The sequence below is a fragment of the Saccostrea echinata genome, unplaced genomic scaffold (assembly GCF_033153115.1).
Source record: "Saccostrea echinata isolate AGI-Se365-2 ecotype Australia unplaced genomic scaffold, CSIRO_AGI_Sech_v1 ptg000073l, whole genome shotgun sequence".
NCBI classification, from domain to species: domain Eukaryota; kingdom Metazoa; phylum Mollusca; class Bivalvia; order Ostreida; family Ostreidae; genus Saccostrea; species Saccostrea echinata.
Genome location: NW_026889822.1, coordinates 500,804 through 520,465, shown reverse-complemented (window position 1 = coordinate 520,465; position 19,662 = coordinate 500,804). Strand labels below are relative to the sequence as shown.

Genomic DNA, 19,662 nt, shown 5'->3' with positions numbered 1-19,662 from the left:
TACATCTGCATTAGCCAAACATTTCTGTAAAAAGTAAAAAACTTTAAAAATTCACTTTTTTGCATCGCTTCCTGTCACGACCGGAAGTGACGGCAACGTACGATTTTTACATGATGTAGATAAACTGGTGACTGACTATCAGTTCTGAAAGTTTTAGACTTCAGTTTTATACTGTTTTTGAGCAATCAGGTGAACAAAGTTTCAATTTGAGGACAGAAAAACACGCGACCGGAAGTGCATTTTCCTAAGATGGTTGACGTCACACTAGACAATTGCAGTCTCAATAACATATGTAAAAATCATTGCAAAAACTTTATCAATAAGCGACATTTTTGAGAAAGTTAAAAATCCCGATTACAAAGTTTCTCTCTTATAACCGGAAGTTATCGTCTTTTGTTTCCAGTGAGACCAACACATAGAGAAACGGTGACAGAGATTCAATTAAATGATGCAAATTTTATTTCAAAAGAGAAAAGTTGAAATTTTTAATTTCTTTGATCACTTCCTGTAACGACCGGAAGTGACGGCTGACGCTATTAACCCAAAGGGTTAAGCTTACTCCTTAAGTTCTATTACTCCTATAAGTTTGGTGTCTTAATCTCTTCCTGTTTCTGAGATCTCACTTTGACATGTTCTTATTTTGCGGACAGTAAAGCACGCGACCGGAAGTGAATTTTACCAAGATATTTGACGTTACTCTAGACATTTGCAGTCTAAATAACATATCTAAAAACCATTTCAAATACTTCAACCATAAGCGATATTTATGGGAAAGTAAAATACTAAAATTATGTACTTTTTCGCTTATAACCGGAAGTTGACGTTTTTGTTTCCAGTGGGACCAACATATTTCGAAACTGCAAAACAGATACAATAATGTGATGCAAGATTTAATTAAAATAAGAAAAGTTGAAATTTTCGATTTCTTTGATCACTTCCTGTGACGACCGGAAGTAACAACTGACAGATCTAAACCAATTCTGCAAACCTACTTGTCATGATCTATCACTCGTGAAAGTTTGGTATTTTAAGCTTTTACCGTTTCTGAGATCTCGTCCGGACATGATCTCTTTTGAAAAACGGAAATCGGACATATCTGATGACCGGAACTGAATTTTGCAAAATCCTTCAAAATGTTTTAAGTTTATTCTATTTGTCATAAACTCTGAAAGTTTCAAGAAAATCCATCAAGCCATCTCTGAGAAATTGCTTGGACAAAAAACGGGAAAAAAATAATAATAACTAGATACTTATTGCCTAGGCAATAACAGGTCTTCCGTTTTCTTGACTTCTTCAAAAAAAAAAAAAAAAAAACAAACAAACAAAAAAAAAACAATCTTGCCAATAAGATTACTCTAAATAATTAACAAAAGTCATCTCAAGGCTTCCAAAGATATATAAATACAAATAAAAACAAACGGAATTACTTTCCTGTTTTCTTTATGTACTTCGTCATGTAAGAAAGTGCTCCAAACGAATAAAATGTTCATTCTACACCTTAATTATTCACAACTGATCCTCCCTAAAAGTTTCCATGAAAAACTACTCATGTTTGAGACAACTTCCGGTTTTTCGGTTTGCACTTCCGGTGATAATAAATTGCATGGTTATGGTTTATCTAACATGTGCATAAGCCAAACATTTCTGTAAAAAGAAAAAAACTGTAACAATTCACTTTTCTGCATAGCTTCCTGTCACGACCGGAAGTGACGGCAACGTACGATTTTTACATGATGTAGATAAACTGAGGACTGACTATCAGTTCTGAAATTTTTAGACTTCAGCAATGTACTGTTTCTGAGCAATTTGGTAAACAAAATCTCAATTTGAGGACGGAAAAACACGCGACCGGAAGTGCATTTTCCTAAGATGGTTAACGTCACACTAGACAATTGCAATCTCAATAACATATATAAAAATCTTTTCAAAAAACTTTATCTATAAGCGATATTTTTGGGAAAGATAAAAATCCCAATTACATAGTTTTCTCTTATAACCGGAAGTTGTCGTTTTTTGTTTCCAATGAGACCAACACATATAGAAACTGTGAAAGAGATTCAATTATATGATGCAAGTTTTATTTCAAAAGAGAAAAGTTGAAATTTTTTATTTCTTTGATCACTTCCTGTGACGACCGGAAGTGACGGCTGACGCTATTAACCCAAATGGTTTTGCCTACTCCTTAAGTTCTATTACTCCTATAAGTTTGGTGTCTTAATCTCTTCCTGTTTTTGAGATCTCACTTGCACAAATTCTTATTTTGCGGACAGTAAAACACGCGACCGGAAGTGAATTTTACCAAGATATTTGACGTTACTCTAGACATTTGCAGTCTAAATAATATATTAAAAAACCATTTCAAACACTTAATCTATAAGAGATATTTATGGGAAAGTAAAATGCTCAAATTATGTACTTTTTCGCTTATAACCGGAAGTTGACGTTTTTGTTTCCGGTGGGACCAACATATTTCAAAACTGCGAAACAGATACAATAATGCCATGCAAGATTAAATCCAAAAAAGAAAAGTTGAAATTTTTGATTTCTTTGATCACTTCCTGTGACGACCAGAAGTGACGGCTGACAAATTTAAACATATTCTGCAAACATACTTGTTATGATCTATAATCCCTGAAAGTTTGAGGTCTTAATCTTTTACCGTTTCTGAGATATCGTCCGGACATGATCTCTTTTGAAAAAACGAAAATTGGACATATCTGACGACCGGAAGTGAATTTTGCAAAATCCTTAAAAATGTTTTTAGTTTATTTTATTTATCATAACTCCTGAAAGTTTCAAGAAAATCCATCAAGCCATCTCTGAGAAATCGCTTGGACAAAAAACGGGAAAAAAATAATAATAATAATAAACAGTAGAATCACTATAAGGTCTTCCGTCTGAAACGGAAGACCTTAATAATAAACAGTAGAATCACTATAAGGTCTTCCGTCTGAAACGGAAGACCTTAATAAGAAACAGAGTAAAAACAATATGTTCCCAAACTTCGTTTGGGGAACATAATTATGCTTTCGGGTCCGTACTGCGTTGGGGGGATGGGGGGGGGGGTCTAAGGATATTTTTTGATGTAGTTTAACAAGGTAAATTTCCATTTGGAATCCCCCCTTTTTTTGAAAACATTGCTATGGGATTGACTTTTGAATATCATTGTTATTTTTTAGAAAGCATTGTCTTTATTTACGAAATAAAAATTGGAGAAATTTAATTTTGTTGTTTTTTACCATGAGTAAATAATATTTGATGCAAAGCCTATCTGTTCGTTGGGGGGGGGGGGGGGGGGTCCAAAAGAATTCTACCAAAAATTAAAAAAGAAAATTTAAAAAACCATTTCCAGAAAGTTAATACAGAGTGATCTTTTTTTCAGTCACCAAATGTTTAAATTCTGTCTTGATATACATGATACATGTTTAAATTTCGCCGAACAAATCCTATGCTAAAATACTAAGTTCATTCTAGTTACCTAATATGTATATAAGTATAAATGACGTGTCTAAGACCCATTTTATATTACGAACGTATGACAAATTTAAATGATTTTATTTTTAAAACAAATGTCCATATTCAAATACATGTATGCAAATTGTACAGATTCAACTGTCAAAACCTTTATTCGGGTTCACAGTATATATCGACAAGAAACATTTGATACTTTTTTTAATACTTGTGTACGAATACTTTAAGATGATGAAAGAGAATGGCAGTTATAAAATTGTCATCATCTTACAATGTATATCACTATATGACAATTTTCATCGTAAAAATAAATAATTATTATAAAAATTGAATTTCAGTAATTCATGACTTACAGTACAAGAAATATAGTTGATTTTCTACACCCTATACAGTTCCCTTTCCAATATCCCCACTTTCAACGATGATAGAATTTTAGATCCGTCGACCATAATCCATCCGATCGCAAACAGTCTAAATACTCTTTGGAACTTGCATATGCCCTTGTCCAGATTTTTTTTCCTTATTTACCAACCTTGGGTTTGAGCGTATCAAGGGATTAGTCTAGAGAGAAAAAAAAATTAAAAAAGTGTATCAGAGGTAGGGAGAAACTAACAAAAAATACACCCTCCCCAATTAGAATCATAGGATTTACTGTGTACACACCACTTAAATTATGCTGGGTGACAGGGGATTTTCATCGTGAAAAGTATGTATACAATTTGATTGCAAACACTATATTGCTGCCTGTAATTTTGGCGAAGAGGCCTTTTCAATATAACGACCAATGTTCTGAATCACAGAGTTGCAAAGTAAACATGTCCTAATATCGACTTTGCAAAGTAATTTTAATCTTAAAGTCGTAAATTGTGGATTAAATTTCTAAAACTGGCTTTGTGTGAATGGAAATTGTGTTTTTCTAATATTTGACCGGAAAATTTACAAATATACGTAATTTTTACAGCTTTGGACTGTGCAGTATGTTACAAATAACCGATGATTGGTTATGAATGCGACAAACAATAGAGACATGTCTATGGTTTTTCTTCAATAATTTTTTCATCTTTAAGTAAATCTCTTTAGCTTAGTTTTCCCATTGGAAAGGATGGATAGGCGCACCGAAACGTAACATCCATTTATCAAAATTAATGATTATAGTTCCTAAAATTACACGAAAGTTACTGACCTCGTTTTCTTCTCCGCTTCGTATCCGCCATTTTTTCGGTTGCAAAGAAAAATACGCCTTTGCAAAGGAATTTAGGCTGGACCCCTTGCTGTATAACAATTTTTTGAAATACATGTAACTGAAAAACATAGAGGTAGATTTGATTTATAATGTAGCTTTCATTGACTTTTACCTGGATTTTTGTTTTTAGGGATTTTCAGGTTTGCCAGGTGATAAAGGGCCTTTTGGGATGCCTGGAATCAAGGAATGAGGGAATGCAATGATGAGGGGGATCATTTTGACTCTTTATTTGCCCTTATTTTTATGGCGATTATAATTTTTCGTCTTAGGTATGGTGATAATATGATATTTTGTTTCTATGACATTTTTTTAGGGCATGAGAGGTAAAGATGGCCCACCAGGACCCTATGGTTTGAAAGGAAAACGGGGAGAAAAGGGGAGACAAGGATATGATGGATTACCAGGAGAAACAGTAAGATCCACCCCTCAAATTAACTAAGGCATAAAGTTTTATTTTTGATTTTATTAAAATAGAGTGGCAACAAACAATAACTGATAGACTAGAAAGTTAAGATTTTACACTATTTATGGAGTTCTGAATAAGAAATTTATAATTAGATCTTATGTCACAATCTTCTCATCTGGGTAAATTTTGTATATTTTTGTCACCTTTCCTTAAAGGCTGTTTCTCTGCTTTCAGGGCAGAACTGGAGACCCTGGTTTTCAGGGGATGAGGGGTGACCTTGGAGATCCGGTAGGTTGCCATGACAATACAATTATTTGGGAATGTTACATAACATCTTTATAATGATATTCAATTTTTAGGTCACCTGAGTCACTCAGGTGACCTATTGCTATCCGTTTTTGTCCGTCGTTGTGCGATGTGCGTTAACATTTGAACATTTTTAGCTTCTTCTCTGAAACCGCTCAACGAATTTCAACCAAATTTGGCATATAGCATCTATGGGTAAAGCGGAACAAAAATTGTGAATTTCATGATCCCTGCCCCCCTGGGGCCTGAGGGGTGGGGCTAAAACCACCAAAATTAATGCTATCTTTAAAATCTTCTTCTTTACTCCTGGACATCAAGCAGTCAAACTGTTGGCATGATTGTAATAATCATTGACCCCTCTACCAAAATTGTGAAATTCATGGCCCCAGGGTCAGGGGTTCTGGTGCTAGGGAGGGGTTATATAGATTATATAGTGAAAGTGCATTATTTCTTTGAAAATCTTCTTCTCTGCTCCTGGGTATTAAATAAACTAACTAAGTATATAGTTATGATGAGTAAGAGTGCCTCTTCCAAAATTGTGAAATTCATGGCCCCAGGGTCAGGGGTTCTGGTGTTAGGGCGGGGCTCTATTGATTATATAGTGAAAATGCATTACTTCTCTGAAAATCTTATTCTCTGCTCCTGGGTATTAACTACAGTAACTAAGTACATAGTTATGATAAGCAAAAGTGCCTCTTCCAAAATTGTGAATTTCATGGCCCCAGGGTTAGGGGTTCTGGTGTTAGGGAGGGGCTCTATTGATTATATAGTGAAAATGCCTTAATTCATTGAAAGTCTTCTTCTCTGCTCCTGGGTATTATTGAAACAAATTAAATACATAGTTTTGATAAGCAAGGATGCCTCTTCCAAAATTGTGAAATTCATGGCCCCGGGGACAGGAGTTCTGGTGCTAGGGCGGGGCTATATAGATCCTGTAGTGAAGGTGAATTATTTCTTTGAAAATCTTCTTCTCTGCCCCTGGGTATTGTTTAAACAAACTAAGTACATTGTTATGATAGGCAAGGATGCCTCTTCCAAAATTGTGAATTTTATGACCCCAGATTTAAGGGTTCGGGGGGGGGGGGGGGGGGGGCTTCTATTGATTATAAAGTGAAAAAGCAAAATTTATTTGAAAATATTCCTTTCTGCTTCTGGTTAAAAAAGGAATGAAGCTAAGTGTATAGTTATGATGAGCAAGAGTGCTTCTTCCAGAGTAGTGAATTTCATGACCCCTGGGTCAGATGTGCTGGTGTGAGGGTGGGGCTCTTGATAATATAGTAAAAAAGCATTAATTCTATTAAATAATCCTGTTTGCTCCTTGGTGTTAAGCAGATAAACAAAGTGATTAGTTATGATGAGCAAACTTATGGTCCCAGGGTCAGAAGCTCTGGTGTTGGGGGGGGGGGGGGGCTCTATTGATAATATAGTGAATCTGTAGTAAAAATGCATTATTTCTTTAAAAATCTTCTCCGCACCTGGGCATAATCAGAGGCAAAAAGAGTAAAAGTTTCAATAAGGAAGATTATTTTTACCAGATTTTTGAACATCTGGACCATTTGGTCAAGTGTTCTGGTCCTGGCCAGGGCTCTATTATTTTGTATTCTACTGAGAGGAGTTATTCCCCTTTGCCATTTACTTTTGATAATTTATCACTGTAAATAATGTACTTGAAAGGTAAATAGCATAAGATAATTATGCAAAAACTTTTATTGTATAATACAAAAAGTACTTTCATAGTTTTAATGATCAGATAGACTTGTAAGTAGTAGATAAATAAAAATGAGACAAAAATAACTTGTCTTATTAAATGTTCATCAAGGACCAAGAGAGGCCAATGTAAGAAATTTCAACAAAGGATTAAAATAGTACAGAAGCATTGATAATTTGTTAATATACTGTATGGTGATAGTGATAAATGGGGATCAGATTTATAGAACATAATTTATAAACTGTTAATGAATATTAAGACCAATTATTTTGTTGATCATGATCACCCTATTTTTCTTGCTTTTTGGCAACAAAGTTTCACCTTTCAGTTCATTTTATACTCTATGCATCCTTTAAATTGTTGTATCATACTCAGGTGAACGTTAAGGCCCTTGGGCCTCTTGTTTTAATATGTATAGATTTCAAAAGTAGTAGTGAATTACTTGCATCACATGAATTGCTCAGTACAGGCCTCATTTTGGAAAATCTAGAATCAGACCCAAAATTGTTTCCATTTGTGAACCTTTCTCCTCAAAATTTGCATGTGATTAATTTTTGAAATTGTACATGATTTTAATCCTTCAATATTCAAAATTTGGAATATTTGGAAGCAGTTTTTTTGTGTCATTTCCAAAGTATAAAAAAAAAAATTATCCATACTTATTTCCAGATTCTTATGGAATAAAAAATAGTTTTGATTTTACTAGATTTTAGTGTTTAGAATTCAGTTAAATATTCAAGTACATGTAAATGATTAAAAAAAAAATGAAATTGCAGGGTCCAGAAGGAGATCTAGATTGTTGGGGTCAAAGTCGTCCTGGACCCAAAGGTCGACCTGGTGACCCTGGCCCACAAGGTCTTCCAGGATTCCCGGGTAAGTGTTAGGAATTCAATTAATAATTACTTAGTATAAGTAGATGTGAGAATTAATATTTAGAAATAATGTCAGATGATTGATCTTATAATTTGTATACTGCACAGGAAATGACGGTCCAGATGGTCAAATGGGACGTGATGGTCCCCCTGGCCTACTGGGGCCTGATGGGATACCTGGGAGGAGAGGACCTGTTGGATTCTCTTATCCAGGAGACAAGGGAAACCAAGGTATTTTTTTAGGATTATTACATTGATTTGCACAAAGTACAAAAATTTACTTTTTTTAATTTCTTATTTTCTTTGAATAATCATAGCGTTATGCACTTGGTTGCATTTTTTATCAAACCTTGGTTAACATTTTCTAAGCTCAAGTGATGATTACTTATTTTATTTCAGGTGGCTTGGTCTTGATGGAGTGCCTGGATTGCCTGAAATACCTGGATTAAAAGAAGTGCCAGGAGATTTGGGACCACCTGGAGAAATGGTTCAAGGATACCCTGGTGAACAGGGGCGAGTAGGAAGACCTGGTCTTGATGGACTTCCTGGTACTAGGGGAGAACCTGGTCCTGAGGGATTCCCTGGTATCCCTGGAGATGGTCTGGATGTTCTGGTCCAAGAGGTCCTTCAGGATTTCCCGGAGAGGAAGGAGATCCAGGAATCCCTGGAGAGGATGGGCGTGATGGAATCCCAGGAGAAAGAGGTGGGTCATTTTTCTTCAATATGTTAATAGATAGTTTGAAAAAAAAATGTTGAATTTGTTAAATAATAATGATCTTCAATATTTTAGCACCAACTTTAAAGAGTTGTTATTCCAGATATGAATTTGAATGCTGTTACCTGTTAGACAGCGGACTATTCTGTGCTTTGTGAAGGCTAGTCAGCTGGTTCTTATCCTCTGATCATTCATTGACTAGTAGGCTTGTGTAAAATCAGAGCAGATCTAAACCAAACAAGAGGCCCAGGGGCCACATCGCTCACCTGAGCACTCTGGCTAGGAAAAAGCAGAAATCAGTTCAGTCTTGAAAAGTTGAAATATAAAACTGGTTCAGATGGGGGTGGGTTATTTAACTAACTTGAATCTAAACTTCATAGGGATGCTTTTGAATTAATATGACAAATAATGGCTTTGCTGTTCTTAAGAAGAAAATTTTGATTGATATATCCTTTGTATTCCTTTGTATGATTCCCTGTTATGGCCCCTCTATTCTCCAGGGGATCATGATTTGAACAAATTTGAATTTACATTACCTGATGATGGTTCCATTTAAATATGACTAATCATGGCTTTGCTGTTCTTGAGAAGAAGATTTTTAAAGATGTTCCCTATATATTCCTATGTAAAACTTTAATCACTCATTGTGGCCCCACCCTACCCCTGGGGGTCATGATTCGAACAAACTTGAATCTACACTACCTGAGGATGCTTCCATATAAATATGACCAATCATGGCTTTGCTGTTCTTGAGAAGAAGATTTTTAAAGATTTTTCCTATGTTTTCTTATGTTAAACTTTGATCGCCCATTGTGGCCCCACCCTACCCCCGGGGGTCATGACTGGAACAAACTTGAATCTACACTACCTGACGATGCTTCCATATAAGTTTCATATTTTCAAGCACAGTGGTTTTTGAGAAGAAGATTTTTAAATGATGCCATTAATTTTTCATGAATTCATAATTATCTCCCTTGGAAGAAGGCGTGGCCCTTCATTTGAACAAACTTGATTCCCCTTTACCCAAGGATACTTTGTGGCAAGTTTGGTTGAAATTGGCCCAGTGGTTCTTGAGAAGAAGATGAAAATGTGAAAAGTTTACTACGACTACGACAACGACGACAGACAACGGACAAATTTCAATCAGAAAAGCCCACTTGAGCCTTCGGCTCAGGTGAGCTAATGATAGCATTGTCATGTTTGTGGATATCTTAGGACACTAAAAAGGATTGACTTAGTGTTAAAAAGCTTTTATTCAATTACATGTGCACCTATCAAGGTTTTCCCTTTTCACCATGAATTAATTAGCTTTGTTGTAAAGCCAATAAGTCTTTTTTAGCTCACCTGAGCCAAAGGCTCAAGTGAGCTTTTCTGATTGAAATTTGTCCATTGTCTGTCATCGTTGTCGTAAACTTTTTAAACATAGGAATACATAGGAAAAATCTTCTTCTCAAGAACAGCAAAGCCATGATTGGTCATATTATATGGAAGCATCCTCAGGTAGTGTAGATTCAAGTTTGTTCAAATTATGACCCCCAGGGGTAGGGTGGGGCCACAATGGGTGATCAAAGTTTTACATAGGAATATATAGGGAACATCTTTAAAAATCTTCTTCTCAAGAACATGAAAGCCATGATAGTCATATTTAAATGGAAGCATCATCAGATAATGTAGTTTCAAATTTGTACATATCATGATCCCCCCCCCCCCCCCCACCCGAACCAGTTTTATATTTAAACTTTTCAAGACTGAACTGATTTCTGCTTTTTCCTAGCCAGAGTGCTCAGGTGAGCAATGTGGCCCCTGGGCCTCTTGTTTCTTCATGCAATTTTTTCCCTCTCTGTTCAATTTCAGGTAGAAGAGGTGATGACTGTGAGGTTTGTCCTGGGGGTGAGCCTGGTTTTAGGGGAGATCCAGGTGATCCTGGTTTCGATGGACTTCCTGGACAATCAGGAAAACTAGGATTCCTCGGACAACCAGGAAAACAGGGCATACCTGGAATACCTGATCAAAAGGGCATACCGGTAAGTGAAACCAGATGAAAAACATTTCTATCCAATGTCTTAGATTTTAAAAGTGTTACAAGCTTCAGTTACCTGTAGTTGCTAGGAATACTCTTCAACAAAATATATGTTGCTCAAATCTCAGTCGATAACTCTCTTGTTTTTAATAAACTTACACACACCCATAACTTGACAATTTGGATGCCATCTTTATATAAGAGGATAATTTGTTCCCATTCACATTCAGTACTTTGAAAATGCTGTAAGCAAATTAATGACGATAAAATACAGTCAATTCTTGAAATATTGCCATTTGATTCATGCCATCCTCGCAATAATGCCATGATTTTTCAGGAACGTTTTTCCTGCTTTATAAAATTCTCTTTATAATGCCAAATTCACATACCACCATCCGCCACCCTGTTTTCACAATAAACGTCCATTCCAAAGTGTCAGTTATCTCAATATACCACCACAGGTGCATGTAGTCAGTGAAGCATTTAATTGGTTGTCGCTATCAAGATCACCATTGTAAAAACAGACAAGGTAATTAGAGAATTAAATAAACAATAATTTTTATTAAACATTAACTGTAATTAAAAATTTGCTTTCTGTTTAATAAAAATGATATCATCATGGCTTTGCCCAGCGGTTGTTCTTAAAGTTCTCCAATGACTATATTGGTTTGACAATCCCTACTTCAAACGATGCAAAGTTTGCTTTAAAAATAGTGATACAGTATTAATTGTGAAAGTTTCAGCAACGACAATGCCTTGAACAAATGTATTAACAGGAATTCATATTACATATTATTGGCAATAGAACAGGCCAATCCTCACTGCATTTTTTTAAAAACAAAATTATCATACATAAAAACCTATTTAAAGCATTTTCTTATTTTGAAATGTGTTTTTATATTATAATAAATACTACCAAGAAAATAAACGCTAAATGTTTTAATTCCAAGAATGGTAACTCTACTTCTTGTTTCCTCAAAGATGGGAAATTCAATTCATCCCAAATTTGTTATACCACATTGAATTCTAAATTACAAAAAGTGGTGGTTAATTTAGAATTTACTGTAGATGTAATGTAAGAAGTCCAATAATTTTAAAGATTGGACCGGTTTACAGTTCAATAACAAAATTGTTGGAATGCTCCCCTCAACATTTGATTTTTTTTTTTAGCTCACCCAATTAAGCCAAAGGCTCAGATGCGCTGATTTAATTTTTTACCTGTATAAGGGTTTATCATAATTTTGTATTTTTGGAAACTGCACTGAAGTTGGATAAAACTTTCAGGGTTTTCCTGGAGAAGTTGGAAGGGTTGGACCTAAAGGTGAGCCTGGGGATTTGGAAGTCCCTTCCACTCTAAGAATGAAGGGGAAGCCTGGCAAGCAGGGACCAAGGGGACCAGTTGGCAGAGCAGGATCACCAGGACCTGGTGGCCCCCTGTGGACCCCCAGGTTTCTCTGGGATACCTGGAGAAAGGGTAAGAGTCACTACTTCAAGTAAAAGAAAAATCAAATTTCATTTCATAGTCTGATAGCTTTTGAGAAGTAGGACTTAAGTGATGAGACAATTTCTTCCAAGTTCTTCTTGCTTTACGTTTTTTCAACTGTATGGATCTAGAATGATATGGAGAAACCTGTATAGATAATGCACAGAATAAATGAATGGGAAATAGTACATTGTGGATAGTATTAATAAGTTTTGTATTTACTGACACCTTTCTCTTCTAGTTAAAAGAAATCATAAAGTGGTATACAACCATTTTAGATACATTGTAATTGACAATCTGTTGGGCTTTGTTTAAAAAGATGTAATTTTAAAAATAAATGATGAATGGATGATATAATGTCAATAGTTCTATCAATAATAGCCCGAAAATTTACAGGAAACTGCTTATTTTTAAAAAGATACAAAACTACTTATTCTATGCTATGTCTATTGTACTCCATCCAGTAAATCACAAAAAATTGTTCAGATTATGACCCCCGGGGGTAGGGTGGGGCCACGATAGGGAATCCAAGTTTTACATTGAAATATGTAGTAAAAATCTTTAAAAATCTTCTTCTCCAGAACCACTGGGCCAGAAAAGCTTAAACTTATGTGGAAGCATTCTGGGGTAGTGTAGATTCTAAATTGTTCAAATCATGACCCCTGGGGGATAGGGCGGGGCCACAATAAGTACTACAAGGGGGGGGGAGAAATCAGGTGAAAAAACAGCAAGGCCTCTTGTTTTTAAATTTCCCTTGGCCTTTTCCCCCGGATAGGTTGGGCTAGCATTTCCGTACGCTAGGTTGGGGGGTGATTTTTATATGGTTGTTAGGATTTTTCTACGAGGCAGGAATTTACAGTTGTTATTTATTTTTTTTTTTTTGGTTTGTCTATACAAAGGTTAATAAATTTTGTTGTTTATTGGAGCTGGTGTTTTCATTACAATTGACATGAGGTGTTGAAATAAGGTACAAATAAGCTCGGAAATAAGACCAAGCAGAATCTCAAATCAAAATAAGAACCTGGGAAATAATAAACATGAAAATATAGGAGAGTGTACAAAAATATGCTAGAACCACTAATGAAAATGGTGTTCTAAGGTTTACTCCTATTATACATCCAATCAATTCTGAAACTATTAAGGATTGTTCCTAGCAATATATGTATTAAAGTGGTTTCTGGAGAAAAAAAAATTGGAGTCAGTTGGTCAAACTTGTCACAAAGCGTCCTTGGGTGAGTGGGATTCATGTTTATTTAAATGAAGGGCCACAAACAAAATAAGTTGTCTCTTACAATGAGACTTAGTTAAACATTTTGTGAAAAGGTTACAGCTTAATGTTTTTGAACAGATCTTATTCCAATGTAACTAAGCCCTATGGTGACTAAACATGGATGAATGATGCATCTAGGAATGCACACTACTAGGCTTGCTTCTGAAGCTGGATCTGACCTACATTTTTTGGATGAATAAAGTTTTTCTTATCCCCAGCAATTGAAGTTTTGGGGGTTATAAAGAAAACACCTAGTCAACAACTATTCCATAATTCTAAAAGAATATTCATGACCAGAGGATGTGTCATTTTTTAAACCAAGGTCTTTTTGCAAGTTCAAGGTTCAAGGGGGGGGGGGGGGGGTACTATTTTATGAGCTTGCTCATTGTACCTCTAGTTGGAGCAAGTTTCATTCCCAATAATCCCAATAATTGTATTAAGCCCTTTGATAAACAAGCTATCATGGATGATGCATTGATACATCTAAGGATGCACACTACCAGACTTGCTTCTGTCCTACATTTTCGGGATAGTTGACCAGATTATAGTTTTTCAGGCATGTCCATTCCCAATGAACTGTCAATCCTACCCAAACCAAACTTGCAAAGATTGATGTATCTTCTAGGGATGAACACTACCAGAACATTTATTTGGTGTGAGGTGAGGCTTTGCCTTATACTGGTAGATAACAGTGTCAAGGTGAGCTCTGTAAGGCTAAGATGCTTAGAATAGCAAATCCCTCTTTGTTGCATGTTTAAATGAACAGCTTTCAAATTACAAAATTCAAGGACAGCATGCATGTTTTCCTATCTTTTTGTCCCCCGCTTTCACTGAAAGTGGGGGATATTAATTTGGGTCTAACTGTCTGTCCATCCGTCCAGCTTTATTTCTGTCTGTAACACTTTCACTTCTGCGCGATTTCTCGAGAATCCTTTGAGCTTTTGCAATGTATTTTTACATAACAACTTCCTGTGGCCCAAGGAAGACTCCTATTGATTTTGAGGTCAAAAGGTCAAAGTTCAAGATCATGAATTCATACAATCCGTCTCTGTGTAACACTTTCGTTTCCGGGAGATATCTCAAGAAGCTTTTGAGCTTTTGCAATGAAATTTTATACCTTAACTCCCTATAGCCTCTCTCAAAGTGTTCTGCCACGTTTTTTTTTTTTTACTGTATTAAAAGTCCTTGGCACTATTTTTAGCATAGAGGCATGTGGAGAGTTATTACATATAAAACAGGTTATATTACATCTATTAGAACTATTTAGTAAAGGCTAAATTAGACACCATGTATTGTGTAAGATTTTGACAATATCGAACTTGAATATTAATAAACATTATATTGACCTAATGTTTACATTTAATTTCTTGTATAATCAAGTGGCATCCGTGGTCTAGGTTTATGATTCTTGCCAAGCAAGTGAGAGGTACTGGGGTCAATCCCGGACGATCCTTTTTTTTTTTTTTTTTTTTTTTTTTTTTTTTTTTGATTTACTAAATGATAGTATTCAGCATGTGAAATGAAAAAGTTATGACGTCTGGCTTGTACAAACTCATAAAATCATTATTACAGTGTGATAAATATTCTTTATATTAAAAATAATCTTCTATACACATATTAAAGAATAAGCAATGAAATCTTTATATCCATATTAGCATCTTCTATTTCCTTCAATATACATGTATACATTTAATAATTCTACAAATCCTGGGGGGGGGGGGGGGGGGGCATTAGAGTAGCCTAATCGTCTTTTGGGAGATGGTTGGTGGTGTCCTATAGATGTGCAGTAAGGTTTCGGAATTCTTATTTTCCCCCTGGGGGTCAAATGGGGATCAAATTTTTTTTTTTAAATATTTAACATGTTTAAACATCCTGGTTCCCAGAACTTCCCTTATATTTTATGCACTAGCCTTAAATCATGATCATTTGGAAGATGATTGATTTTGTCCTGTGGATGTGTAAAATGGTTTTAAAATTTGCATTTCCATGTGGATAGCAAATAGGGGCAGGAAAAAAATGGCCCCTCCCTAACCCATGGGGTCATGATTTGTACAAACTTGAATCTACACTTCTTGGGAATGTTTCCATATTAATCATGCTTTTGTTGTTCTTAAAAAGAAGAATTTTGAAGATTTTTTTTCCTTTTAAATCTCTATAAAACTTTGACCCTATCCTCGGAGGTCATGATTTGAAAACTAGAAATATGAGCATAGGACATAAATGCCCCGCCGAATGTATATTACTAATGCAACATGAAAATTTGTATGAGTGTATGAAGTTTGATGAGAATATCTTGAACAGTTTCTTTAAAATTGAAACTAAAATCTAAAAAAAATGGATATAGATGATAAATTCTCACAAAATTATGTATAAGTGCATGCTTACATAAAAATATCTTAGATTGTTTCTTTAAAACTAATCAAAATACAAATTAAAGAGAAGGGAGGTCAAGGTCACAGGAAAGTGCAAGGTGAAAAGTTTTTGATGCAGCTGAATAGCTCTCACTAATACATATCAGCATATTAGGTTTGATAAAAATATCTTGAATGATTTATTTAAAACTGAGCTTAACACTTATTTGAGAAAAGAGAGGTCAAGGTCAAAGGAAAGGTTGAGGTCAAAATGCTGATGCAGTTGAAAAGCTTATATCAGTATGTATTTACTATTAGCATAGAAGTTCAATAAAAATATCAGAAATGGTTTATTTAAAACGTACATAAACACTAATTAATAAAAGTTAGGTCAAGGTCAAAGGAAAAGTCAAGGTCAAAAAAGTTGATGCAATTGATATCTCTCAGCAGTATATATATATATATGAAGTTTGATAAATATATCTTGAATTGGATCTAGACACTAATTTAAGAAAAGTAAGGTCAAGGTCAAAGGAAAAGTCAAGGTCAAAAATTTTGATGCAGTTGAAAAGCTTACATCAGTATGTATCAGCATATGACATTTTTATTGAAATCGGACATGACAAACACTATATGCCTCGGCCATATTCATGGCAGGGCATAAAAAACTTGAATCTACACTTTATGAGGATGTTTCCATATCAAAATAACTAACAAGCAAATTCAAAGAATTGTGGTCCCCTGCTTTCCGTGTCCTAGTGGATGGGATGCCATTATTTATGACATATTGTTTCAAATATGCAGGCCTTATCATATGTCATTCAAAAGTAATCACCAAAGTTAAAATTTTTGAAAATTAGGTAAAACATCAAGGTCAAGGGGTAAAAAAATCATAGCATGCTCAGAAATATCTTGTTACAGGTAATGTACATGTCAAATATAAAAGTCCTATCTCTTCTCAATCAAAAGTTATAAGGAAATATAACATTTTTGAAAAGTAGGTTAAACTTCAAGGTCAATGTCACAGAGTCAAAAGTCATGATATATTTAGAAAGGTCTTGTCACAGGTAATACACATGTATAATATGAACGCCCTATCTTTTCTCTTTCAAAATGATCATTTAAAATAATGTTAAATTTTTTGAAAAGTAGGTCAAACTTCAAGGTCAAGGTCATGGGTTCAAAAATCATGGTATGTTTAGAAAGTTCTTGAAGGTAATGTACATGTGAAATATGAAAGTCCTATCTCTTATTATTCAGAAGTTATGACCAAGGTTAAATTTATTGTGACAGACGGACAGACTGACAAACAGACAGACTGACAGACAAATGAGATTTAATGTCCCCTAGGTCCCTTTTGTGAAAACGGACGACTATAATGCCCTTGCTGTTCATGAGAAGAAGATTTATGATGGAAAAAATCCCCTGCATTTATCTATGTAAATCATTGGATCCCCATATGTGGCCCCACCCTACCCCAGTGGGTCATAATTTTAACAAATTTGAAGCTACACTAAGTCTATGTAAAGAAAGTTTCAACTTTTTGGGCCCAGTCAGTGGTTCTTGATAAGACTTTTTTAAAATGATACCACCAAATTTTCACTAATTCTTGATTATCCCCCCTTGAAAGAGGGTGTGACCCTTCACTTGAACAAACTTGAATCCCCTTTACCCGAAGATGCTTTGTGGCAGGGTTGGTTGAAATTGGCCCAGCGGTTCTAGTGAAGAAGACAAAAATGTGAAAAGTTTACAGGCGGACAGATGGATGACAAACAAAATGTGATCAGAAAACCAGAAAAACTCAAGTGAGCTAAAAACTGATGATCACAAGTACTTGGAAAGAGTTACAGTATTTGAAAAGCAGTTTTTTTTTTTGTGCATTGTTTTCAGAAGCTGAAAAGGTATGACTTGTATCTATGTTGAAAAAACTTCACATTTCAGAAAACAGTATGATTAAAAATAGTTAATCAAGGTGCTTTGAGTAGCAAAATAAGCTAAACTGGTATAGCTAATTCAACCACAGAGCTTAGTGAATTTTAAAATGCACAACCTTTTCAACTCTTAATCATTCTTAAAATATTTATATCATCATTTCTGATTCAAGGGAGAACTAGAGATATGATCAGAAGTATATCCGTTGACTAATAAACATGTACATGTATATTGTGTTTTTTAAGTCATTAATGTTTGTTTGTTGTTAAATGTCCCTCTTGGGAATTTTTCACTCATACGGAGACACCACCACTTAAAAATAATGAAGACGTACAAGTCGGATTTGAGGTTAACATTCATTTTTATTAGGAATTTTCAACAATTAAGACGTAAAGAGATAACTCCTTCCCCTTGCCCCTTCCCCTTCCCAGACCCCTGTTTGTTCATGTATGCAAACTAGTCTAATACTTTGGGGATGACCTCCAGGGGTTCATAACCTTAAACCATTAGATGTACATAACATAATAACACAAGAAACAAAATTATGTATAGTTAAATGGAAAAGTTTTCTACTATTTAGGAGTCACATGATCATTTGTCATTTCAGGGACAGGGAGCGGCTAGGGAGATTGGAACCCCCCCTCCCCCCTGGAACTTGCAGAGTTATTTAAATAGGACTATATACTGATTTACAGAAGCAAATAAAAAATGACTTTGGATGCCCTCCCCCTTTAAAAACATGGACCCCACCATCATTGTTTTTATTTTGTTTGTTTGTTTTTTGCTCCTCAGGAAATTCTGGGCTGGAATTTTTTTGGACCGAGGTGTGGACCCCCCTCCCCCCCCCCCCCTCGGAAAAAAATTCCCGGATCTGTGCCTGTAACTGAATGTAATGTCGACAACGGGAGATAACTCTTCAGAATGTGAAATTCGTCTATTGTGGCATCCGATGATCCACTCTCTACGATCGGCTCATACATTCAGTGTCTGAGAGAGAAACGAACGACAGCTCTGCATAGGAGATTGCCGATGATCTTTGATCCTTTTTAAACTTTAAACCTAACCATTTGCATTTCGGTTTATTTTACCCCAATCTATACTTAAACTTGTACTTACTGACTGTCATAGGTCCTGTCAACTTCATGAATTATAATCCAATTAAAACACAAAATGAATTAATTTCCACTGATATACATGTAACACTGCACCATGTCACATGGCATGTGCAGTCTAAAAATGATAATGGTAAAACTAGTACTAGTACTGGTAGGGTGACGCAAGCCCAATGTGATGTAGAAATTTTCAAAAAGGTGTTCACATACATGTACAGTACAAGAACAAATTTTAAATTATCATAACAAACGATGTTTTAACATAACTTTGCCATCTAGGCCTATTTCCAAAAACAGGCAAATTGTGTGTGTGTGTGTTGGGGGGGGGGGGGGGTTGACAAAATTGATTGGGTATGGCTTTTCAAGGAGGTTTTTGCCTAATCAAATACTAATTTTAAAAAGTTTGCACATTTTGATAAATTCATCATAAACGCTTTGTACTAAAATAATATTATTTGTTGTTGAGAAAAAAAATTTAAAAAGTTCCAATCATGGGCCAAAAATTTATATCCCCCCCCTTTTTATCAAAACCTAATTTACATCATTAATTAAATTCTGTTATTTCAGACTGGTAATGAATTAAGTATATGAAATGCGTATAAGAGGTTCATGGGTCACTTGGTCACCTGAGCATTTCATGCTCGATTTGACGAATACATGTACTGTGTAAATTATAGAATTATTTTGACTTTTTCCTTGGTAAGCCCAATATGAAGGAGTGTGCATTTAGAGGCAAACACCTTAGTGCGGGTATTACTGTCTCATGACAGCAT

General features: G+C 35.2%; 2 protein-coding genes across 2 annotated transcripts in view; both read left to right on the top strand.

The window, feature by feature from the left end:
* Positions 1-19,662, top strand: part of LOC133176319 (uncharacterized) — a 52,846-nt gene that overhangs the window by 32,089 nt on the left and 1,095 nt on the right. The window lies entirely within an intron of this gene.
* Positions 5,021-12,238, top strand: LOC133176320 (collagen alpha-1(VIII) chain-like). The gene is made up of 8 exons (XM_061311450.1): positions 5,021-5,126; positions 5,355-5,408; positions 7,911-8,007; positions 8,115-8,237; positions 8,426-8,709; positions 8,854-8,881; positions 10,576-10,745; positions 12,026-12,238. The coding sequence occupies exons 1-8, from the start codon at positions 5,031-5,033 to the stop codon at positions 12,236-12,238; spliced, it is 1,065 nt and encodes a 354-aa protein (XP_061167434.1). The 5' UTR covers positions 5,021-5,030.